Below are 26,991 nucleotides of genomic sequence, written 5' to 3'. Positions count from 1 at the left end.
AGCTCTGAAAAGCCGAAAAATGTTTTTAAAATTGCTATTTACAGCACCCTCATTCACAACTGAATTAACTCCCAATGAAATGATGATGGCAGTTCACACTTCAGAACTGCTGCTTCAGGCTCTCTGAAAATTCAGGTCATATTCTGAAAGTCATTTTACAGTTATCAGATTATTTTTCTTTCCCTTTTTACACAGCAGTAAGGCCATGTTGCAAAACTGTAACTGCATACCTGTGTCTCTTTTTTCATCATTTGTACGTCATCAAAAGTTTTAGATGTATAATTCCTATATGGAAACCATAAAAAAATGTTTTGGTGCTGTAATAAAAATGCCATTGGCATGTATTCCACAATGATACTGACTGAATAGCTGTATCATGCATGTTTTTGAGGGTAGACAAGAAATTGGAAAACAAATCAGGATCTGTCTTCTGCCAGCCCTCTCATCTCCTCTGTTGCCGTGAGGTTCTCTCAGTGTTTGATCATGAAGGAAGTTGCTGTGTACTTGCTAAGCAAGCAAATCCAACTCAGAATTTTTCCTCAGGTCTTCCCATTAAAAGAGTGGTGAATAAAAAGTAAAAAAAAATCGAGTAGATATCTTTTTCCAAATAAAGAAGAGAAACCAAAATGTTAAGCCTAATGATTTGCCTCTGAATGTTTAGCTTTTTCAAGTGCAATAATGTAGAAGGTAACCTGTTCCATTTTTCAAAGTTGTTTATGAACAAACTAATGAAAGCATACCACTGAGACAGTGAGGTAGCATCACCACAGTTCAAGAAGGATAAACTATCAAGGAAATTACAACATTGATTCTGTGCTCCCCACACAGACCTCTGCATTTACATAAATGACTTCACTCAGAAAGCCGAAGTCCCCCAGGAGGAGTGTCTCAGAGTCAAGCTATAAAGTGCCATCCTTAGAAATACTCAAATCTATTTACAAGACAACATTCACCCTCAAAGCTTTTTGGGTCCTTGGAACTTAGGATGCCAAGTCACTTTGGGGAACCAGGAATAGATGCTTTAGACAGTACTGTTCAAACTCTCCAATTTTACGTCACCCAAAGTCAAGAGATGAAGGAGAAGGTCACACAGGCAGGCAAGAGAAATTCTGGACTTTAATTACATTCCTGACAAACAGTGTTCTAAAGCAACACAGGCTGGTGATTTCTTGTTGCTGAGGTATTTGCTGGTAATTTTTCAGCATTTAGTGGCACAGTCTTGATTCTTTGTGTGCTTTTTTGATTAATTTAAATCCTGTGGGGGCTAAGAAGCCATTTCCAGACCATTAAACTACCACACTTTTCCACATTGTTAGTCAGTAATACAACTGAGTTTAGGTCCAAATAACTTTCTTACTCTAATAAACACTTCTGTTTGACAATCACACTGCATTGGGCCCAGATGAGATGGAGTTAATTTTCCCCAGAGTTGCACTCCCAGTGCTGTGCTGTGCACTAGTCCAGAAAGGTCCATCTTGTTTTCTTCTTCCCCAAGTCCTGCTAAGGAGGGGAAGGACAGAGCAGCTTGGTAGGCACCAGGATCCAGCCAAGATCAACCCACAACACACACACAATAATAAAGCAAATATTTTTAACTTTTTGTGCATAAGGGATGAAAAATATCTGTCAGAAGCAGCATAAGGCACGTGGGAAACTAAAATTTTCACACGTTAAGGTCAAACTACAAAAAATGAGAACAAAACTAACTGAACTCCTGTTTAGGTTTCAAATGTTTGACAGATTTCTTACTTCTGTGCAGTTTCAGAATTGTGTAAGACATAGCAGTGAGAATCCGCTCTCCTTCAAGTATGTAGATATCCCATATCCTGAGGCTTAATGTAAAGGGAGTCTGCAATGACAGAATCAGCAATGCTGTGAAAACAGTCTGCCCCAAGTCACAATTAAAAGCTGCAACAGAAAGAAAAACATACTCACACGATCAAGAAAACACTGGAAAAACCACTTGGTTGTGTAAAAGCTGGTGGGCATATCCTGGGAGTCCTGCAAACAACACAGAAGTTAAAAAATACTTTCAAAAATTCAAGTAATGCCTTGCACTCTCCATGAAAAAAAACATTTTCCCCTTGAGGCTAATGTACTCTATAGTCATCATAAATAATTAAGTTAACTATATAAGACAGTGTTACTTCAATCCAACAGTTGGAATATATGTTTTTTACAAATTTTCTTCATCAATTTCACCACCTGAAGAACATGCACTTGGAGGTGCTGAAGTATTAATACATCCTAGACTTTTATCATGTTCTTGGGACAGAGGTAGCAGAGGATAAAATCCTCTCTCAAGAAAATAAATCAATATTCTAGAGCAACCTAGGTTCAGGCACTGGATCCATTAAGTCTTTCACTTCTCTGTAGCAAGGCTGACAATTCATGTCCAAGGCTGAAAGGGACTTTCTTACAAAAATATACATCCACCAGAAATTATTGTAAAACAACCAATTTCTTTGACCACTGGGCCTCAAACAGGATGTAGGCTGATAAGGAATTTTATTTCTTGATTAAGAGGCCTAATTTCCCCTAGAGCACAGATAATCCATGAGGTATGACACCCAGTCAAAGATTGCCAAAGCTTCTTTGCAGCTGCATGGAGCTCTTCAAAGTCCTTTGCACAGTAAGAAGAAAAGCTGAAGTAAAAGTTAAGAAATCCTGAATTTTAACTGGGGGATGACATCATATTCTATGCTTGCAAGATTCAGCTTCTTCAAAAATTAAGAACTAAATTCCAGAACTAAGTTATATAAACACTGAATAAACAATGGGTCAAATCCCTTTGGCTTACGTGTGCAGGCTTTACTTTTGTCTTTCAGGAGTTAACATTGGCTCATTTTAGTGACACACTCACAGGAAGAGACGAGGAAAAAGATGTTGCTACAAATGAGCATCTCTTACACCATCTTTTAAGAACTGGAGATGGATTCTGGCAGTACTCATGCACTGTAAAAGTAAATTCTTCATGCCTACTGGAAGAGCATTTTTCTCCCATCAGAAAATTAATTTGCATCTTAGAATAAATATAACCAATATTAAAAAGGGCATATTATTTTCTATTTAAAAGCATTAGAAGAGATAAAACTCTACATTTAGCTTCATGAAAATGTAAGTATTTTTAAAGGATCATTAACCCCTCTTATAAAGGTTATTTTTTAAACAGAGATTAAAACTGGTTGGTCCTAAAGTCTCCTCTGTCCAGAGATGAACCACAAAGCTAAATATACAAAAAACCCCTGATAAAATTTCTAGCATCATTTTGCTTACAAAAGCTCACACAAGACCATACAGAAGAACCACACATCAACCTTAACTCAGAGATCCCAAGTGAGAAAGACTCCCAAATTAATCACTCTTAGGATTCAATTTGATCATAACTTTGTCAAGATGCACCATAACTTTGTCTATAATGAAAACAACGGCACTTCTGCCTCTTAAAACTTTGCATTTTTTCCTGAGGTTTGGGTATTCTTGATCTAGTGAGTTCACCGGAACTGAAACAAGGTAGAAAGCTGTAAATTAGCATTGCTTGTATAATGAAATAAATACTTACCAAATGCTGCTTAAGTTTGGACAAAAATTTCTTCAGTATTTTGTCATGATGTTCCTGAAACCTCAACAGTTTTGGAAAACCAGGAATAAAGAAACCTAAGAAAAGAAGTTGAGCATTTAACAGGTGTTTGTACTATAAAATGACATTTAAAAAAAGCCATTAAGGCACCGAGAACATTATCCTTCTATAAGATCACTGGATCTGAACAGATATTCATAACAATATTTTGATGTCTCTATACAGATATGCACATCCTCCTGCCTGAACAGCTACAATCAATACATTCCCTTAGTGACAATTATTAGATCAGAATGACAAATGACAGCAGATCCATCAATCCTACATTAGTCAAACCAATATAAGACCATGTGGAAACCACATTTGTAACTATTCTTTAAAAGAAAACCAAAACAAAGAATCACAACCCTCACCCACTAAAATTGAAATTATAGCCCAGAAAATTCATGATAGAAGGGCAAACAGCATAGGTATCTACTAGAACTGTCTGCATTGAAGAAAAGACACGAGGGATATTCTAGCAAGACAAATATCATTATTACATCCTGTAAGTAAAGACTGTGAGCTCACACAACTGAAACAAAGGGCATAGGAAACCTCATCTAATTGTTTTAGTGATTACACATGAAAAACTAAAATTCTAAGACCCTCTTCCAGTTGAGGTATCAGCAGAGTTAAAAAAACTCCAATATATTTTAGTATGAAAACTGGAAGAACAAGTACAGACCCATAGTAGGCATGCAACTTTAAAAAAAAAAAAATTACTGAAGTGTCAAACCAAAAAAGCAAAGTCTTTCTAGTTACCAGTTGTGCAATTCAGTGCACAGTCACTAAGACACAAGATTTACTACCTCAGATTCACACAGGTTTAGTATTTCATACATACAAATGCAAATTCTACAATACAAAATGTCAGGTTGCATATTAGGAAATTTCAATAACACAAGTAAGGCATTTGGGTATTTTTCTTACTGTAAACAGTGACTACATCAAAGCTAATTAGCCATCAACAATAGCAATAAAGGTTATTTTTCCATAGAAGGTTGCTCTTTCACATTTACATACACCAACTCATTACCTTGAATTTTTAAGACTACAGAACGATCAGTGGAAAGAGCTTCCAAAAAAAAGCAAATTTTTTCAGGGTCAGATGTCTGTATTTTATCATTTAGAGACTTCACATCATCCATACAATATGAAATACCAGAGAGGCCAAATTAATTTCTTGATTTCAAGTAGTTTTATACTAGAAATTAGTGTGGCTAATGGGCTGCACCCAAAAAGTATTCCAGGTTGCTGTATCACAGGTAAAAGTGAAGAATACATGAAAAACCTTATCTGTGGGGAGTTTTTTAACCATCCTAATCTTGCCAATATGATTCTGATTGAATTACTCAGCCCACTCCTATGATTTTCAAAAGGGGATGCCCATTTCAGAGAACTATTTGATGGTCAGTGGCACCTAGTGCAAGTATAAAAGTTTTTCTTCACGGATATTGGCAATTTGGAATTGAAATTACTTAAGCTTTAAGGAGTTGATAAACTGTGCTTTAAGCTACTTTGCTCAAAGAAGAACACAGAAAATGCAAAATGTAATATGTCATCAGTTAAGTCAGTTTTAAAGTTTCCTTTCCAGAATCTACAGTGATATTTACAGATGCACAGTGACATTTAAAGCAGATGCACTCAGGTTGGACAGGACTTCTGGAGATTATCTGGTCCAACCTGCTGAAAGCAGAACCCTAGACCAGTTGGCAACATTTAATAAATGACAAATAGGGAACATATGAGTTATAATTAAAGTTTTATCAACAGATCTATGAATGCAAACTTGCCTAACAGGCACTGCCAAGGCAGTTTCAGTGTGTATAACAAAGCTGTGGCACAATGGCTCATATGCCCTGTGGAGAAGCTCAGGTGTGTGACAGGAATAAAGGACGGAAGGAGGGAGGTCTGCAACATCTCAAGCAATGAATTTGCCTGTGCTTATCCTCTTGTGTTTATCATGCATATGATTTGGTAAATTTTGACTTACTTCCTCCAAAACATCTAGAATTGTCTGTGAGCTTTGAGGAGCTCAATATTCTACAGGGCTGCAGTTGCACAGGTTTGGATTATTATGAAATCTATAGATTTTTTTGCAAGATGCTTTTAGTTTGTGTTATCTTTGTGTAAAGCTCCACAAAAATCTCTGACATTTGATGAATTCAAAATTTAATTTATGACATTGACATCAGATCACACTTTTTTTCCTTCCCCCCCAGTTGATAACTTGCCAGAACTGTAAACAGCAAATTAACAAACAATCCCTTTGTTTTGGGGGTGATGAATATCCAGGAATAATGAAAAGCCTGGGAAGGAAGAATGAGAAAGATTCGTGTCACAGAATGAGACATTCTCCAGCAGGGAAAAGCACCTAGAGCTTGTTGGAAATTTGCTAAAAAGCCCAAGTTCTGGATGACATTTACTTTTGCAGGCTTCCAAGAACCACAGCCTTTTTGAACCACCAGAACTGTAACATCACAAAGGTTTTGGAATTCCTGGAGTTGTTCCATACCAATAGCCACGGAATATGCATAGATCATACTAAATCTGGCATGGAAAAAGAGAACTACCAATAAGATAAGAGCAACAATACCATGAGAGCAGGAAATTCTGTGTGAGGCAGAGATAAAACTGAGAAGCCTGAAGTTCATGCCTAGACATAAGTCCATTTTTTACTGGAGATTCCTGTCCTGCCAAGCGATAGCACAGCTGCAATATTATTTAACACATTCTGTATTAGGTTTCCACTACTATTTTATTACTATATAGATGTCTACATAACCAGTTTTCAATTGGTTACATTCCCTGAGAGAGTAAGAGAAGAGGAAACCATCTGATTTTCATTAAGAACTACTTGAAAGCTATCACATATAAAAATCATTACTCTCTCTTATGGATGAGAGCTCCAGTAACATCCAATACCTCCCCCAAGTATAAAACTCCCATTATGCTTTATTTTTGACCAATCAGAACAGAATAGTTTCATTTTCAAATAATTTACAGCTTAAATAGGGCAGGTTGAAACCCAAGTACACTGACATGAAACTCCATACCGTGCATAGCATGCTTTGGACCAGAGAGAAGTTTCACCAAGGCCCAGAAGGCATCTTCTTCATTCATGAACATCAGGAGCAAAGCTGTGATCTGGCTCATTCCCTGACAGTATCCAACTTCCTGAAAATCATACAGTGGAAATATTAAAATGCTGGAAACAAAAGCTTCATAGTCATGAGCTTTTAGCTTTTCTGAGTTAGAGGAAAGATGATGTCTGTCCTGATGGCAAAGCTTCCCACCAAACACACTTTAAACCTTAGAAATATTGATAGATAGAAGGGATGATGCACAATCCCCCAACTGAAAAGTAACCTGGAAGTACTGATTGATTGCTCATTATAACTCACTACTGATGAACAAAATCCTTGGTCACTACTAATATTTTCAAGCTACTGTATCATATTTTTGTTCAATGGTTGCATTTCTCATTTAGTTGTAATTTGTGGGGGGGGGCGGTGGTATGGAGGGTGAGAGCATCTGGCTTTGTTGAGGGCACCATCTGATAAACACAGGATTTTTTAAGAGTGACCTGTAACTATAAACTTGCTCAAGTTTAGAGCTCAATAGCAAGCAACTGTAATAAACCCAAAGAAAAAATTTATTTGTTCCAAAACTGAACTTGAGTACTTCCTCTGCTATTAATTTTGAATTTTATGGCAGGAACCAGCTGTCACTATCATTTAGCTGCAAAGATAACCCCATCAATAAAGTATTTCTGAGGACAATTAATTGTTGAGTAAGTTCTTTCAGGTTTACAATTTCTTAGCACAACTTTGTTCTAGAGATAAAACCAAAGCATAAGAACTGCTACACATTAAGAGGAAAAATACAACAACAGAAGTGCAAAATAAAAACTTCACTATAATATTCTCATCATTACACTTTGATAATTGATTTTACATATAAATATTCATGCAACTTGAAAATACCAGTCCAATGTTTTATAGGAGGTATAAAAAGTCAGATAGAAAGGTTATTTTTCCTAGAACTTTGAAAAAATCCAAACACGCCAGTATTTAATTCAAGTAGCTCCTTTAATTTCTCTTTCCTCCCCTGAAGTTAACATATTTTATATTGACTTCTAGGGAGTTGCTGATGGATATAGAATGGAAGATGTACAGAAATGTTCAAAATGGGCCCAAGGAATGAAGGGACAGCTGCATTAAAACCACAGTTAAATGTGGACATGAAGACATTTCTTTTTCTTCTATTTTTGGCATACAGCCAAAAGACATTACAAAATACATAAGCTTCTAACCCTTATATAGAGTCTGGAAACCCCACTCTAATAAATCCCCATTAAGGACTGCAGCCAAGACCAAGGGCTTATGTAAAGAAGATGCAACCTTTTAAACTAATTTCAAATATTTATAGTCTTTCAGGTTATGAAATACACCTGTGGACTCAAACATTCATCTTTCTGCAGCATTTTCTGTCCCATCATTGAAATGAAAGAGAAGCAGATAATACAATGGGGGGAAATATCAGTCACATAACACTCCAGCACAACATAAATTCATTAGTCACATTATTAGTCAAAATCCTTGGCTTCAGCTAAGTTGTAAGCAGAGTTCAGTCTGTCCAATAAAACTCAAAATTCAGATGCTTTATTTTAACTTCAGCTCAAAATATGTCAACAAATAGTTTATTTCTATGTACTTTCAAAGGTCTCTGAAATGTTTGTTGGTTTTTTCAGGGAGAAAGAGATGCAAGTTATTATCTTACAGCACATTCAGAGAAACCAGATTTAAGTGTGAAGGAATACTGCTTACCGTATTATATATGGAATATGCAGCTAAAACATGGAACAAAGATTGTTGCCTGGAGAAATAAGAGCAGAAAATGAAAGAAATATAGTATTATCTTTTGTAAAAACAGAAAAACATAGAAGTAATGAACTAGATTTTGGAAATGTTTTCCCCATATAACTACTCTAGCACTAAAGAACAGGATAAACCACACTTCACAACAATAAGTGCTTCTGATTTCAAGCCTATTTTGTAATTAGCACCTTTATGATGTTTTACATGTTGAAATGTTTCAGAAAATATCAATGTACTTTTGAAGAGAGTGGTGGTAAATTATCATTTTTACAGACAGGTAAAATGAAACATTGCATGGATGACATTTCATACACTGATTTATTCTGAATGCCAAAATTTAAACTCCCCAAACCTGATTTCTGTGCTTGCAGAACACTAACAGCTGTTACTGATTCCAAACAGAGATGTAGGAGTGAAGATGTGAAATACACAAAGCAGCCACAAAGGTGTCTTAATCTTGGCACTGAAATTAAAGTCTGCTCTAGTGACTGCTACTGTCAAACTGAAGAAAAACATTATTAACTCTGGCTCAGCATCCTGTGCTCAGCCCTCTGTTGATCTCTGGATACTTCAGAGCTAGAATTACAAAGAGCTTTGTAGAGGTCCCTTGCTTTCTGTAAAACAGTGTAACTTGTGAAAATAGTAACAGTGGAGAGCTCTCAAAATCAACTTTTAAACTCACAGCTACTTTCTGTCACCTATTCAGAAGAGAATCTGGATACTTGAATGCCTGCTTTCATCTATAAGTAAAACTGCTAAAATTTAACAGCAGAGTTCTGCATATTGTCCTTTTTCTGTCTAGTAAAATTTTCTCCCTGTAACTAAACAATGAATGAAAAGAGATATTAACAGGTCAAAAAAAAAAAGCAAGCATAATCCAGAAAGTGCTTGCTTTCTTTTGGGAACAGGATTTATACATGGCGAATTTTATCAAAACATCTTTGTTGTGGCATTTTGGTTTACCCTCTTGCAGAACTGAACTTTAGCCATTCTTCAGTAATCAAAGAGAAATGTAACAAGGTACTAAACATTAAGCTGGAGCCTCATTTTACAATGACAAACAAACAGATCCCCAGTGTACACAGGAACCTCCTGTGCCCTCAGCTGACCATATGAAACTGAGTATAGGAGCTCAATCTCAGTCACAGCTCCAAACACAGAATAAAGGTGATTTCAGTATTATTTACACTAGATGGTAGCACTGAAGACCTGTAAAAGAATGAATCTTCAAAGACAGTCTACTTAAAAGTCAATCAAGCAATTGACTTACTATGGAGACTTTATTTCATTGCTATGTGAAATGATTTCTGAATTTTTCATTGAGGCATTCCTGGAAATGCATAATATATGTACAGTAATTCTGAGATCTATTTCAAGTGTGAAATTGCTTTAGGCAGCCAAAAGATTTCCTGTGGACTCTGAGGGCATGGTTACAACAACCACAGAGAATGGAGCTGGCTCTGCTTGTGTTAACCCCAAACGAGGCAACGAGCTTCTGCTGACATCTAAAATGTTTGCACAGGACAAAGAGAGGCCTGAGCAGCACAGGCACTGCCAGCCCTGCACAAATGGAGCTGAACTGCACTGAACCATCTCAGCCTGGGAATCTGTGCTCCTTCCTTACAGCCATCAGAGAAATTCCTTTGATTTAGGACTTTTCCACAAAATATCTAGAATAATAATGTAAGAAAATGTTTCTTTTAGATCACATTAAATTCCACCGCTCTTGAGTACCACTTTTTGAGAACAGCAGACTACCACAAAATCTGCCTTGGCAAGAAAAGGAGGTTAAAAACTGAATACAGAGACAGAAGGGGAAAAATACCCTCTTCCTCTCAGCAGGGTACTGATGCTGCAAGTGAGCAACAACACTGATGTCTGTACCCCCACTTTTTTCACTATTAAACATTTTTAAGGATGACAGCTGCCTAATATTCCTCTCATCTAGTGGCAGCAAAAAATAACAAAACAAAACATTTTGAAGAAATCCAAAACCATTATGGCCTACTGTTGTAAATCATTAAATGCTCACATACAAAAATACTGCTTTATTTCATTTTGAATTAGGTACTGGGAGAAGAAGAATACAAAATACAGAGGAAGGCTAAGATCTCTAGAAATAAAGTTTACTTACTTGACACCATATCTGTCCCGAAACATGATGTGGTCTCTGTACGTCCGGTTCACATCAAGGTCAATTTGCCGAATATCTGGTGAAGACCCTCGTGCTTGACACTTCAATTTCTGGGAGTACAGTAAAGAACAGAAGTTTGAAATTGTGAACTCTAAAAAAGCAGAAACCTGCTTGACTGTACAGCTGTACTGAATTAATTGCCATCATGTGACTGAAAACAATATAGGATAGCAAGTCACAAGATAAAACAGTTTTAACTTCCAAAATAAGCATATATATGTACAAATTCTGAGAGTCAGAAACAGCCACACAGTAAAGATGTAGAAAGACCAATCTCATAATACATATTTTTTTGACACATCATTCACTACCCATATTTAAGGCTGTTTCAGCACTTCAAATTTCTTGTTGCCATTTCTCAGGCAGGCACAGCACTAGAGAAAGACAGAAAATTAATTCTGCTACTCAGGAACAAGAACCTGAGATGCAAGTGCTCTAGACTAGTCTTTAAGCAAATGATTTAGTGTGGTTTTCATACTTTTCCTGTCTTTTTCTCTAGCAGAAGTAATAGCTACATAGCTGCCAGTTATTATCTAAATATAGGTAATGGACATTTCTGTAATAATTTCCTCTGTCTTTCTATTCTAATCTAATTTAGCTGTAGAATATGTCTGCTTTAGCACTCGCTTTAGTGTTTTATAATTAAATCCATTTCTGTAATTGAATACTTATAAAACCTGCACAGGTTTAGACTGACACCTTATTTTTTTGCACTTACAATAATTTTCTCTTGACTCTCATTAATTTATTCTCACTTCTGTCCATAAAACTTGAGTTTGCAAGACCTGGATTCAATATGGTATTTTTAAAACATTACTTCTGACTATTAGAGAATATCAGAGACAGTCAAAAGGCAAAACTCTACAGACTCTGGTTGCAAGAAAACAAGAGCAAAGTCAAAAATTATAATAACAATGGGAACAATAACATGCATCAAGTCTGTTGAACACAACCAGAAGCTTTAGGCACATGAGGAATTACTTTCAAGTTACTGAACCAAAACAACACTAACCACAGCTATGTGTACCTTTCAGTACAATTTAAACTAAACATCCAGAATGATTTGTCCCCCAGACAGACAGAAAATCAGCAAATGGAAAATTTCTAGTTTTAAACTCTTAAGATTTGATGGAATACAGGAAAAGAAGCACCCTGAGCCCTTGCAATCACAGCAGCTTCACGTGTGAGAGAACAGAAGGGTACCAAAAGTTTGAGAAACAGAAAGGACAGAAGGTTAAGAACTGGTCTTTCCCCTGCAAAGAGAACTGAAAGAAGCTGTTTAACCTACAATAAACATGTAGTATCCTTCTGACTTTATGGTGTGCAGTTTGTGACACTTGCAGTGAATAGTGTTAATATCACCTCAGGACACAGGAAAATAGAGAGCAGCAAGATGAGTATATCACAAATTAATCAGATAATGAGAGAAGAAACTCTTCCTACTTCTGTATCTGAACTACAAACATTTCTTCGTTTTGCATTGAGCATTAGATGACATTAATAATTCCCAAAGATTATTTCACCTATTTTTAAATGCTTCTAATTTTACTCAGCATTCTTTCCCACAACTACATTGTTCAGCTTTACCTCTGTTTCACCTCCTTTCGATCTCCCACTACTCTTACTGAGGAACTTAAACAGAATATAATACTTAGAAAAAGCAGCCTGTTAGACTAAAGAGCAAGAAATATGAGGAAGTTAACAGACACAAAAATTTAGATAACATCATTACCAACATCAATCTTCCTTCACAAGACTCCTTATCTACTCAGCTTTTGAATACACAGCCTTCTTCCTAGCTAAAACAAGCAATAGAATGCAATGTAATTTCTAATTTATTTTTTAACACTGTATAAGAGCAAAAGCTTAATAAAGCCTGTAGCTTTAGTATCTGATATTTTAAAATTATTATTAAGTAGGAATTCGACAAACTCACATTATAAAAGTCTTTCATTTCTTCTTTCATCTTAGGAACATCAAGCAACAAAGACCAGACTTGCCCTCTGAACTGTCGTGGGATCCCTTTATAAATTCTCCTATGAAACTGCAAAAGAAGAAAAGAAGGTAAAAATGCAGCACAATTTACAATGCTCTGAATAAAAGGAACAGTGATGCACAACATGCTAAAGAGAAAAATGGAATTACACCAAGCACCCTAGGAAAGGGATGACCTGCTGGGGACAAAGTGTTCCAGTGTGTTTTGAGGAACGCACCCAGCAATTTGGGACCTTCTGACAGAATCAGGAGGCACAGGGACAAAACAGACACACAGGCCAAACCATCTCGGGTGATGTTTTCAAGCTAGGATTTTTGCACATAGGAAGGTCTATCAAAATTTTATCACCTTTGCTCAGCAAATTTTCTAATTTAGATCCAAAAAATCAGATTCTTAGCAACACGATTTCAGAATAAGCCACAAATAACTCACTGTAATTACAGCCTATAAATAGAAATAGCAAAATGCAAGCAGCAAAATCACAAAGCTTTAAAAATTATCAGTAAAAACCCAAAAGCAGAACTAATTTTTTAATTCTTCTAAAACTGTGACAGTATGCTAAAATGCATGTATGCAAGGGAAATAAACTGAGATCACAAAAAAACCAGAATGTGCCATTTCTAAAGCCAACAGATCTCACACTCTATTTCTGAACTAATAATCAGTCTCCTACATGCATATTAAAACATTTGCAAAAAACAAAACAAAACAAAAAAAAAAAAAAACAGCAAAAGAACACAGAAAGGTGTTACCATCTTTTCAAGACATATCTAAGGCAAGGAAAATTAAAAAGACAACCCTGACACAGAAAACAAACTCTTCTGAAGTTATGTTTTTACCATTATTTTAATGATTACACAGGAAGACAATTAGGTTTAAAAGAGAACAAACCACACACAATCACTCTCCAGTTTTTTCTTCGTGTTTATCCTACAATGGAAGTTAGACCTTAAAAATTTCAGCTGACAAAGCTACTACTTCCTTTCAACATTTTTATAAAAGTTATGTTTGCAGTAAGAAATATTTTAAAAGCAATGTCCTCCTCAAAGACAGGATTGTTTTTCTTTTCATGTATTTCCCATCTCCAGTTTTGGAAAATGAATGAGCTCCTCATTGCAGTGTATTTCCAAACCTCCTGCCAGTTGGTATATATCGGGTCTTTAAATGTGTCTTTAATGCCAGCAAGGATTTGTGTCTGGATTGCAGAATCTGTAACTCCTGCACAAGTAAGGTTATGAGTTTCTTCCCTTGTTCCTTTTTCAAATGAAAAACATAAACTTGTATAAGATACAACAGACATCCTGGAGGCTGTCCACAAAAAAAATGTTGAGCTTCACAAAGAAAACTTTGCTGCATTAATACTACGAATGCTAAAGCAGCAACACTTGCAGTGTGAGCACAGCTGTGCCAGTACAGTTTCTTCTGTAAAGATGAAAACAAAATACAGAGCTCCAAAGCAGCCTTCTCTACAGATGGATACCCTGAGATCAGGTCACACAGGATCTCAGTGTATGTCAAGCCAGACACAAGGGTACTTGCTTATGGCAGAGAAGAAAATTCAGTCTTTTGAAAGCCAAACATCCCCAACTGCAGTGGAGTCACTCTAGGAAGAGATTAGCCTGTCTACTGGAAAGCAGAATGAGACAAATTTGCAGTATCTTTTCTGGAAATTTGGAAGAAAACCATGGGGGAAAAAATGCAGTGATTGATGTCCTCAGTGACAGGCAGTTTTATCCCTCAGGCCCATGACCAGCAACAGGTACCTTCACAACAAACATTTCTGACAGATAATTCTAACGTTTTAACTAATTTTCAAATATCTCCAAGAACTAAAGGTTATTAATGGAGACAACTGATTGAAGAATAAACTCTCAAGACTACTGTTGTTGTATAAATTAATATTTTTGGAGATAGTCAGGTGGATATAAAAGGCCAGAAATAAGCCTTTATAATAATAACTTTTTATCCAAACAGAATTAAAACAATTCAAACCATCCATCCAAAGTGTGGAGTTGTTCAGTTGTTCAGGAGTTTTTTAGAAAATAAAACTGAAGAAGAACCTCGAGTTTCAGAGGAGACCCTGACATTCACAATTTTCCCATCTTCTGCACTGCCTAGGTTGAAACAGCCAAATGCTAGAAGAGCCCTAAAGCATAAGTAAAAACTGAGACAGGGAACTGTGGAAGTGCTTTTCACATAAAAGTTTGAAAAGTGAGTTGCAAATATAACTTTAAAAAGAGCAGAAAGGACAGAGAGGTGAACAGTTTCATGAGCCCACAACAGCTGTGCCAAAACAAAAAACCAAAAAAAAAAAAAAACCAAAAAAAAACCAAAAAAAAACAAAAAAAAAAAAAAAACAAAAAAAAAAAAACAAAACAAAACAAAACAAAACAAAACAAAACAAAAAAAAAAAAAAAAAACAAAAAACAAAAACACAAACCACCAAAAAAAAGAGGAGGAAAGCAAACATTTTTAGTAGCTAAAATCTCAATCGTTGTACTACCTGACAGAATAAACCCAAATAACATTCACAGCTTCTTGCAAACCATTTTAGTTCTGTTTTTTTATTGAGGCAGAGAAAAAGCTCTCAGTCATCCCAAGTCATTACCAGATCCTGCCTCCAGACTCAGCAGAACACAAGAGCAAAGACTTCCACTATCCGATACAGAACAGAGGAATGTCACTCAGTCATGGCAGAGGCTCCACTGCACAAACAAGAACACGGGAACAAGTGTGAAAAATTTCATGGAATGAAATGGAAAACTGAGAGGAGTGGCTGATACACCAAGAGGGCTGTGCTGCCATCCAGAGTGATGTTAACAAGCTGGAGAAATGAGCTGCCAGGAGCCTCACAGAGTTCAACATGGAGAGGTGCAAAATCCTGCACCCGGGAAGGAACAACCCCAGGCACCAGAACATTCTAGGGGTCACCAGCCAGAAAACAGCTCAGCAGGAAAGGACCTGGAGGTCCTGGTAGACACCAAGTCAAGAAGGATCCAGCACAGTGCACACTTGAAGCAGAGATGACCAATGGTATCCTGGGTACATCAGACAAAAGTATTCCCAGCATGCTGAGAGAGGTGATCCTTGCCCTCTGCTCAGCATGGTGAGTCCAGTTCTGGGCTCCTCAACACAGAATAGACATGGACACTTTGCAAAGGGCTACAGAGATGATGAGACTTGACCATCTCTGCCATGAGGAGAGGCTGAGGGAGCTGGGACTGTTCAGCCGGGAGCAAAGAAGGCTCAGGGGAATCTTATCAATTTGGCTTTTGTACTTCCCTGAAGGGAGGGTGCAAAAAGGAGAGAGCTAGGCTCTGTCCACTGGTGCCCAGTCACATAACTAGATGCAACAGGCACAAACTGAAACACTGGAGATTCCCTTTGAATATCAGAAAACATTTTTCACTGTGAGAGTGACAGAGCACTGGCACAAGTCACCCAGTCAGGCTGTGGTGTCTCCAACCCTGGAAATCCAAAAGCCATTGGGACATGGTCCTGGGCAGCTGGAGAGGGCCCTGCTTGAGCAGGGGGGCTGGACCAGGTGACTTCCAGAGGCCCCTTCCAACCCCAACCATTTTGTGACCCTGTGCAATGCTGCAGTTTTGTGAAAATGACACAGTTGAGCAGCATTGTGGGGAGTGGTGGGGGGGGAACTCACAATTCACTGCAAAATTCATTTCTGATAATCATTCAGTCACCAAACAGTTAAACAAAATATAGATGAGCACACATTATTAGGTAGCTGAGTGTCTTTACCATATGCACCATGCTAGTGCCCTCTGCTGTCTTCTATGTCCTTATGTAATATCAGGTAAAAAATCTGCTGAGAAATGCTGCTTGTATCTCTATACTTCTAGAACTCTCATCTACTTTTCTGCTCTCTCCAAATTAATAATTAAAACAGAAAGTAGAAAATTCAGGAAGCTAGTTTTTCTTCTATTTCTGAGAAGATGAAATACTGAGTTAATTTTAAATAATTTGTGAAGATTAAGTCGCTCAAAACAAAACACAAATATATAAACTCAGAGTTCAGATAAAAACACACATCTATGAAAAAATTCATCATTCAAATAATGGGGTTATGGGATCTGGGATGTTTTCGTCAGTATAGGACATGAAAATATACATATAATTATATGAAGACATGATATATAAAAAATACAGGTTTAAGTTCTGCAGCACATCTGCACTGATATTCAGCCAAGGACAGCTGTCAAACTTGGAATTATTAGTAAGATTGTTGATCCTGAAGTAGGTAGGAGAAACTGTCACTAAATGAGGCCCTCCCCCTGGGAATTTAAAGGAGCTTCTCATGCTCCTTTGGACCTATAAATGTATAGGACCATAAACTGGACCTATAAACACACTGAATATATAGAATGAACTAAAACCCTTATAAAGCAGGAAGAAGAAAAAAAAATTAGCTATCATCTCAAGGAAGGCCATAATGTCCAACATGCAAAAACACCTGGAAAACATACAACCTCTCCTTCCTTGACTGACCCTCATCTCTCCAGCTCATAAACCCAACTGGTTTCTGGACAAGAAATGAGGCCGCTCAGCACTGGCCTGTAGAGTGGCAACTGGCACCATTGCTCCTGCAAGATATAAAGCTGGTTTTCTTGAAAATAAAACATTCTCCGCTGTCAGGAAGAGCTGCACAAGTAGCAAAGGGACTCCGCCACCTCAAAAAGAATCAGTGATGAGAAGCCTAAGAATTAAAATCTGAAGTCTCACAAGAAAGTATATTTATAATGAAAATATATTTATAAAGGCTGCTGCCTTTAGAGGTTCTTCATCTTCTGTGGGCTGCATAAAAGGAAGAAAAAGTGCAAACAGAAGAGTTGCTCCATCTCATTCAAAAATCTCAGGAATGCAAAGAGGGTTCTTCATTAAGGCCTCTGTGTTCAGACTCCAAACGAACTGGAGACTTGATTATTATACTGTGTGTGAATGCCAGAACAGCTGGAAATGGCAGCTACCCTGATTGTTTCTCTTCTTCCTTTCCCCTTCAATTTAGGCAACTTCAATCACAGATAGATGAAGGCAGACAGGGAAAGACAGAAATACTTTGGTGGAAATACTCAAATGGGAATACAACATATAACAGTTTTATTTAATCTTTCCTGAAAGTTATGATCATACTAAGCCAGGAAGGATTTACTATCTGTGGGTGGTTGATTGTACCCTGAACTACTAAGCAGTAGAATACAAATAGGAAATAAAAGCACAAACTAGAGAAGGACCACAGTGAACACAAACTTTGCTGCTCTGTGACACTTCCTGCATAAGAAATGACTGATAGGGAGATGAAAGCTTTATTTTGACAAATATCAATCAAGCAAAAACACAAGGGCAGTTACACACTTCAGAGTGGTATGTGTAAGAACCATGACAACTCCACTGAAAGAGATGCCTAAATAACCACACAGGAATCAAGGAGTTTTATGCACAAAGAGAAAGACAAAAGCACCAGGAGGCCTTTTTGAATGAACAGGAGTGCCTGGACAATCTCACAGGAAAAAAGGAAGCCTATGGGGGGGGAAGCAAGGACAGGCAGTTTGCAGGAATATAGAGACCATCCCAGCAGTCAGAGATCAGGTTAGAGAGCTAAAGCCCTGGTGAGATCAAATCTGGCCAGCAACACAAAGGCAACAAGAAAACCTCCCACGTAAGGAAGAAATTGTTCCCTGTGAGGTTCCCTTCCAGAGAAGCTGTGGCTGCCCCATCCCAGGACTGACAGATTGGACAAGGCTCTGAGGAAGGTGGCAATTAAGCATAGGACAGTTTGGGATAATGGAATCAAATATAAAGATTCATTTACAGTATGTGTACAGTAAGAACGGATTCCTTCAAGGCAAAGCTCTCTTAGCTGTATATTATGAAGGCTCATCACAGGCTGTCCAAAGTCCTCTATTTTGCATATATATCCCTGCTGTATACTTGGGACCATCACCTTCTCTGAGTCTCCCTTCCTACCAATTTAAGAGCATGTCTCAAATATGCCATTTCCCAAAACCAAGCCGTCACCACAATTATAATCTATAATCCCATAACATTATTACTGTTGTTGTTACTGCAATGTTCCCTTCAGTGCTGTTTCTAAAGAACGTTCATTTCAGGTGCAGCCTGACTGCACAGAAACCATGGCAGTGTCAGGTGATTTGAGTCTTGTAACACACAGGCTGCTCATTTTCTTTAGAATTTGTTCCTCTAGCATTAATCACTTTATCCAGTCAAGTGAAGACAGAAAACAAGACTCAGGAACTGTTCCTGCAACTATCCTTCCATGCTTCAAAAACGTTAGCTTGGAAAGCTGGGGGATTCTTCCAGATAAAAACTGCATTTAACTGTGAGTTTTGCACAACTCTGAGAACATGGCCAGGCTTTCCATAAAGAGCAGTGACAAATGTCTGGCTTTCCACTGGATGCTCAGGAGGAGGAGGAGGCAGCTGATTCTTTACTCTGTATTTTCTGGTTCACTTAGCAGGTAAGATGTGAGATAGAATAAGGAAAACACCCTTGTTTTTCTAAATCTCATGTGCTTCACTAGAGTTCAACAATGAGTGAAAATTTTTCCTAGCCTCAAGTGAAGTTCATCCCTTTATGAACATATTGAATTATTCTTGCCACTATTTATAGTTCAGCCTATAATTTGTTACATGAACTGAAACTCTTTCTGCTCAGCTGATCTGCTAGACCTTCTGCATGCCTGGTGAAGAGAGGATTATTTATTTAAGTCAGTGCCCCGTGGACTGATGTCACCAATGTCTGAAGAGCACAACCACTGCAGCTTAGATGCCACGTGGTTATTGTGTTACCTGGAAGGTCATATTTAACATTCTCTTTGCAAACAAAGTAGCCTGTAACAGAGTATTTTTTATTGTCCCTTTGACTTGGAAACATATTTGATCTTAAAATCTCCTTACTGCCACATTACCAAAACAAAGTGACAACAGTTAAGACCTCTAGTTTCTCCTCCCAGAGAAAATGGCAGGACAGAAAGTAGGATTATAAGAAAAACTTTGAGAATAAATAATTATTTTTCATGCATTCACATCAAATTTTATGGAAATGGACTTTCTAGATTCTGAGCTATACCCTGTAAGAGATCAACCACTGGCTTTAGTTTTTAACAAAAAAAATCTCAAAAACAGATGTAGTGAGCAGATAAGATGAGCAAGGGACATGCTGAGTACCTCTGTCCCTCTCCTTTATTTGTAGCATCTCAGCTCTCTGCTCATCAGACTAACGAGTATTCTGGTCTCAATCTCTCTCTTCTAAGGTCTCAACTTTGCATAGACAATTTAATTAAGCAGGAGACCAGTAAGACAGTAAGGCCATTCCTGGCTAGTAACTGGGGCAGGAACCTGGGATGTGTAACAGCTGCCCTTGGTCCTCTGCACAGTACAGGTGGGTCAGCAGCATCAAAAATGCCAACAGAAAATGCAAGTCTTAAGCTGTGTCAAAGAGAAGAAGGAATTTGAATTCAGGATTCTGTGCATTATCCACCAAACAGCCACAAGACCAGATATGAAAACCCCCCAGAACCCAATGTTGGGGATATGGTTTCTCTAGCAAGTTTTTTTCCAGCTGAAATTCTTCCATTATATTAAGATGACCAAGACCACAATCCCAGCAAATAAACTGTTCACATGGAAGTCCCCACCTAGCTTTTAAAGCAAGTAAAAGTATTTAGGACCTAATTGCACACCTGACATAACCCATTCTGTCCACAGTTTATTCTGCACACATGAACACACTGAACACAATTCCTCACATTTGATCACCAATTTTGTTGGGTAATTACTATTGGGTTATTAGGTATTATTGCATTTGGAAGAACAAAAAATCTTATTCTTTCAGTGTGGGGTTTGTTTTGGGGTTGGTTTTTTTTCAGATGTCAAACACAGGCAATCTAATTTCAGGATATACATTTTTTCTGTAGTGACAGCCAATGAAAAAAAGCATACAGAATTTTACCTTTTCACTATTCTTGTATTTTTCCCAGCTTTTCAACATCTTAAGCCATTTTGTAGTTCTTTCAATTTCAAGGTGCTTTTGCTGAAAAGGAATTAGAAATTTTTAGTATCTCCAAAACAAATGCATTTAAAGTTTTTTTTTCAAATAACAAGAAAAAGTTTAACAGAGCATTATGAACTTTTTTTATTCACCTGAGAACAGCAAAGAGTAACATCAGTTCATTTAAAACATTCAAAAAACCAGCCAACCAAAAACCAAGCAACTCTTATTTTCAGAACTACGGACGAATTGTATTTTGTAAGAGGAGGTTAAGTACAAGATTTCTAAAAGTTTCTTTTTTACTTACTTGGCAAGTTAGGAAAAAAAACCCCAACAACTTCCATTTGTTTTTATACTCAGTTTTCAGGCAATTTCTGCTGCAAGCCACTTAAAAGTTAGTTGTCACTGAAATGATCTTCTTTCCCCAGACTTGCCCTAAACATAATTAGCTTCTGTTTGGAAGTGATCACACAAACCATCCCTCCTTAAAAGGCACAGAGTTAAAAAGGAACAAAAACAAGAACATGCAAGAGTGACAGCACAGGAGCAGAAGTGGGAATAAGCATTAATCTTTAGACATTAAAAGCTAGAAATCCTTGCCATAATTCTCCTTCTTGGCATGGTAAATTTTCACGTGAATTACCCTGTAACTTAACATCAAAGATTTCTTCTGAAGATCTATTTGCCTAAATTTTATTACCGACAAGAATATTTCAGTAACAAGGTGATAGAATGAGAATCCAAACCAAAACAAACCCCATCTTCTCATAAAAAATAGTTATATTAAGTAGTCTAGCAAGTACAGCCTTACTACCTTAGAAACTGCCTTTCATCTTTGAAAATATTGCCAGAGTTGCCATCAGCTTCTCGAATTTGAGAACCAAACAAGCACTTGGAATCAGCCATCTTAGTCCATGGAATTTCAAGGCACTTTGGCACAACACAATCAAAAATCTGTATTTTGTTAGCTCCAATGATAAGACTTTCAGCACTTACTTTTACAGCTCAGTTTTACACAATCTTTGCAATCTGTCTCTGATATTACTACAAAGTTAATAATTAGCTGTGTGTTTTGACGTGTTTTTAATGAGTCTATTTCAACTCTCTCAATAAAGCTTTGGAGCAGAAGATCCAGACTGGAAAGGTTAAAGCAGAAATATGAATGTGTGTGGCTACTGCTTTCTGTTCAGAGTTGAATATAAACAAGTATTTAGTTTTATTGTAAAGGACAGCCCCTCTACCTCCAACTTCAAATCCAGGGATTAATAAAGACAGGAAGGATATTCATATGGTTAGTGATTCAACCTGGTAACAAAGTAAAAGTTTAATTTTAAAGCTCTGCAGGATACTGAAAAAGTTATCAACACTTTCATTAAGTATTTATAAAGTCAATTGCATCCAAAATGTGGGGGGAAATATAAAAGAAAATTATTACTTATTGTCCCAACAGAATCCTAATTTTACTTCTAGCTTCTACCCATCAGAATTTGTGCACTCTTTCTTGGCTTTCAATACAATAAAATGGGCTTCTTTAACTCCCTCAACTTCTTTAACCCAGGAGCCCAAAGCCTTGCATTAGCACAAGTATAACACAATGAAGTTTAGGTCCACCCCCACCATGATAGGTCCACGAAATGTTCTGGAAATAAGTTGGTTTGGGTTTTCAAGTTATTTTTGTTTGAATTCAAATGCTCTAAGCCTGACAAAAGTATAAAAGTGTCATGGAGAAAAGAAGTGCCTCTACTCTTTTGACCTTCTCTATCTACTCATGTTGCAATCAACTGCCCGCATTCCTGTTCAGGTTCTGGCTGGATTGGGTAATAACTCAAATACTTGCTTTTTAAATTTTTTTAAAAGACATTTCTTAAGACTTATGTTAGAGGGGAAGGCCAGAAAAACTATTGCTTCCAGGATTTCTCAAGACGTTTTCTGATTCTCGTTCACACTTATAACCTCCTTAAGAAATCAGCATTTCCAGCATTTCTTAAAGCAGCTGCTCTTTAGGCATAGTTTATGCTGCAGGAATATCAGGAAGTCAGGAAAGGTCTCTGTCCTCAACAGGTTTTTCATGTAATTGGTAAGAAAAAGAAAATCCTATCTGCTTCCAAAGACTTTTTGTTTGTATGTTTGATCTGCTTTCAAGATTTCTGGTCTTTTGAGCTCACTTCAATTGTGTATTTGTTCAAGCTTTTATGTCTGTGTCAATTTACCCATTCTCAAGTGATGCTACTGTAGTCAAAATAGCAATTATTTTTGTGTGCAGTTGTTGAAAACTTTTAGCTATTTCTTTCCCTATCTGAATTATGTTCACTTTCATGTCTAACAGGTACAACACTGAAAACACAGACAGATCTGAGGCAGCTCATCGCAGAGCAGAGGGATGCTGCTGCTGCTCTTTCAGACAAGTTCCATGTAGTTGCCACCAAAAAAAGGGGGAAAAAAATCCATTTATCTGTCTTCTGAGTACATTTTACACTTTGAAGCATTTTTGCCATTGGATGTAACAGAATCCCTAATTGAAGCAGAGCTGGTTTCTACTCTCATGTCAGTAAACAATTCACTAGTGAAAGCAAAAAATCATGAAGCTGGCAAGCATCCCCTCATGTGCAGAACTCCACCTTCCCAGAGAAAACATGTGCCAGGGGCTGAGGCTTAAAACAATGCCTCAGCAAAAGCCTCAGACAAAACCAAAACTTGCTGAACTGCTCCCCAGAGAATTTTTAATCAGGTAAACCAATGACAAAACCTAACTGAAAATTACTTACAAAACATTTCATAGAACTTCAAAATCAGAGTCAGATTCAGACTACAGATTTACTGAGGTCAGTTCTCCTTTCCTCCTCCAGGAAATCTTTCCTCCACTTGTTTTATCTGAGATGTGATGGTTGATTAATCTCAAGGTTAAGAAGTTCATAACATAGAACAATGATTTGATGCATTTAAGGCATGAAATGTGCAGCAATGTAAATGAAGCACCAAAATTAGTAATTATTACTGTTAATGCAGAGTAAAGGTGTTATGACCAAAAATACCACACACTAATACCCACACAGAAATCCCAGCCTAAGTTTTTTTTGCATCCGAAGAACAGATTCCAAATTCTCAAGGATATCAACGTTTTACATAAGTTGCAAATGAAATGAAAACTTGAGTTAGGAGTATTTTTTAAAATTCACAAGGCAAAAGGAAAGCATAAATAGTTCTGCCGAGTAAGTGACTTCAAAAGACATTGTATAGAAAGGTTTTCATCTTAGCCTACATTAGCATAACACAGGAATCCTTACAAATGGTATCTTGAAAATTGCAAAGATTCAAAACCTGCTGACAGGAGCCAGATAAAGCTCAGACCAGCAGAGGTCAGGATACCATCAGGAGTGTAACCAGGAGTCGAATGTGGGAGCATCACTGGATGATTATAGAAACACACTGGACTTGCAATTTAATACTGACTCCATAAATACAGTTCCTGTGCTGACACTTTGAGACAGCACTAATACAATTTGGGACAGAGAACCTAGACACTATTTCCCCCAAATAATTTAAGGCTAACTACAAAGCCACAGTGAATCAGAGCTTCAAAACACATCTACCACAGTAGCTGCAAGCTGCCTAATATTTCTGCTCAGAGACTCACTCCCCTGCTGTGTCCTTCTGATGGAAATGAAATTATACATTACACTCACTGTGTTATTAAATGTAATGAAACATGGCAGGAAAACGCAGTTATTTCAGGCTGTGTATGCAAAACCAAGGCAAAACAAAAGAGACAAGTTCTACTCTTCTACAGTAAGAATTTCTTACTAGCTTCATTATATAATTGAAACACAAAATAACTAATTTTTAGAAGCACTGCTGCTCTCAAGGAGCTGAGCTGCCTTGAAATAAGTCATTCTCCTTTTTCCATGTCTTCTACTGATTTGTGTAGCCAAGAGGACTAACTTAAACCTACAGCTTTAAATACTTTATCTTGATTTTTCTGGTTTGATTTGGTCTTGGAGGTTAACAAGAGACCCCACTGACCAAGGGGAAATACCAACAGTAAATAGGCCCAGACAAGCAGACATTCAGTTCCCTATTACTTTTCCACATTCCCAACACATCAGTTGCCAAACTACTTCTCCAGAACCCTCCAGCAGCAGAAGGATTTTTGGACTAGGACCCACAGCAGCTGCCAACAGGACCTGCATGTCCAGAATACGCCCAGCTCAGCATTACAAGGGAGGTCACCACACTGCAGTGGCAGCAGGGTATTTGTCACCATTTCCCAAAGGAGCAGAGCAGCCCACGCTCCTCAGGACACAGCACACACCCCACTGTCAGTGCCACCACCTCACTCACATCATCCATCCCCCTGCACAGCTGATGGCAGCTCCTGGCACAGGACCTCAGCTTTCACTCCTTCAGGGCAGAGCTGGGTGTGAGCTCTTAAGCAGCTCCATTTCCTTCACCAGGCCACAAAACTGGCCAGGAATATTCACTGTCACTGACAGGAGCAAATGTAAGAACAAGTGGGCACCCAGAGACCTGTGACAGGTCTTGGGACTTACAGTGTGCTTCTTTGGAAATGCAAATCACTAAAATCTTTCATCAACTCATTTCACAGTGATTTATATTTTTAAAAGCTGTAAATCTTTATATGTTTACTTACTAGTAAAAAACCTGGAGGACAGTGGACTTACCTTTTCTATCATCACATCATGGACCGGAAGCTCCTCCGGACTAAAAACAAAGACAAAGTTTATGTTAGTCTTGGTTGATCTTGGCACAAAATCACTTCTGTATAGGCTCTTACAGTCAGCACTTACACCAGCAATTTGTACTAACAAGTGAATGAGAATTCTGAACTGTAAAGAATTAATATTAAGTACAGGATAGAATAATAGCTTAAAAGAATATTTTAAGTATAGAACTAGGATTTTAAATCCAAGTAGCTGCATAACTTAAACACTGCATAGCTTAGGAAAACTTTTTTTATTTCTTCTGTGAAAGCACTCCATGCTGTACAACTGAACTGAAACCCAAATGATTTTTGTTTTACTTTCTTTGACCATACTATTGTTAGCTGATTTACCAACAACAACAACAAAAAATCCTCCATTAATACTGTGCTCAAGGAAAGGCACTGAGACTTTGCTTGGCTTGGGAGAGTTAACTCACATGTTCTCAAAACTACAAATCTCCCTCTAAGTTGCAAGCAGGAAGTAGCAAGGGGGGGGGGAAAAAAAAAAAAAAAAAAAAAAGGAGTTTTGTTACTAGGTACCTAAGTAATAGTAAAAATTACAGTCTTTTCACTTCTTACCCTAAGCCTAAAAAAGGCAGTTTAGGAATTGAAAGCCTGAAAAGCAACCTTTGACCTGATATATCTTCAGATTTTATATTACTTTCATTTCATTCTGAGGCCTCTGACTTCTGTTTTTCTTAGCAAAGAAATGTGTGCTTTTCCTCTCCAAAGTAACTGGACCACCTTGATGCCAAGTTAGCCTGCCTCCCCCTGCAGCTTCTGAAAACACAGCAGCTCAATTGTAAAAAGCAACTCCCCTCTGCTCTACAGGTCAGATAAATAACACACCCAACAAAACCATGTTTAAAAGGGATTAAAATACAGGAAATATGTGAAATACTTTTAAAAATTCCTACTGAGTCTTGGTATTATGAAAAAAACCCCTCATACCTACATCATTATAGTTTTCTACAGAGAAGCTATTAAACATCAGTATTTTAGACCTGTATCCACTCTGTGCAAGGGTGACCTTGGGGAAGGCTACAGAAGTAAAGCCTGCAGTCAGTATAAGAACACTGATGGAAAACACTTGAATTGTATTCAATCTCATTTCATTTATAAGATGCTGTTTCAGATTCAGAAGTTATATTTGAATAAAGAAATACAGAATAAAAAAATACATTTGAACCACTTCATCTAATGGAAAAACTTGCTCCCATCAACACCTTCACAGAGACCACAAACAAGTCAAAGTTTCCAGTCCACAGCTCAGAAATTGTTAAAACTAAGACTATTTCTTTTGAGTAGCATTGCAAAAAGTGTAATTCATTCATTTAGAAGAACTTAACAAATATCTGAAAGTTTTCTTGCTGGACAACAACAATCGAAAAAACTCTTGATCAACATCTAATGCACTAGAAACAACCACCAGTCAGTGCTATCTGTAAATGTTAACAAAATTATAGTACTGTGCACGCTCTCATGTAACTGAATCAGCTGAAAGCAGGCCCTTTGTACATCAAATATCACCTAGAAATTCAGCTATTAGATGTG

General features: G+C 37.4%; 1 protein-coding gene across 5 annotated transcripts in view; it reads right to left on the bottom strand.

Annotated features, from left to right (window-relative positions):
* The window catches only part of USP6NL (USP6 N-terminal like), a 110,067-nt gene that overhangs the window by 14,930 nt on the left and 68,146 nt on the right, over window positions 1-26,991 (bottom strand). For all 5 annotated transcript variants that reach the window (XM_056513121.1, XM_056513113.1, XM_056513131.1 and 2 more), the window contains 9 exons: window positions 25,397-25,436; window positions 20,679-20,759; window positions 12,633-12,740; window positions 10,637-10,746; window positions 8,452-8,500; window positions 6,679-6,799; window positions 3,563-3,657; window positions 1,936-2,001; window positions 1,750-1,849 (listed from right to left, as the gene is read on the bottom strand). In XM_056513121.1, the coding sequence (XP_056369096.1) occupies window positions 1,750-1,849; window positions 1,936-2,001; window positions 3,563-3,657; window positions 6,679-6,799; window positions 8,452-8,500; window positions 10,637-10,746; window positions 12,633-12,740; window positions 20,679-20,759; window positions 25,397-25,436 (770 nt within the window). The remainder of the gene's footprint in view (window positions 1-1,749; window positions 1,850-1,935; window positions 2,002-3,562; window positions 3,658-6,678; window positions 6,800-8,451; window positions 8,501-10,636; window positions 10,747-12,632; window positions 12,741-20,678; window positions 20,760-25,396; window positions 25,437-26,991) is intronic.

Source organism: Oenanthe melanoleuca, chromosome 1A (assembly GCF_029582105.1).
Source record: "Oenanthe melanoleuca isolate GR-GAL-2019-014 chromosome 1A, OMel1.0, whole genome shotgun sequence".
Taxonomy (NCBI): Eukaryota; Metazoa; Chordata; class Aves; order Passeriformes; family Muscicapidae; genus Oenanthe; species Oenanthe melanoleuca.
Note: the sequence above shows the minus strand (reverse complement) of the source record. Positions and strands in the feature narration are given on the sequence as shown.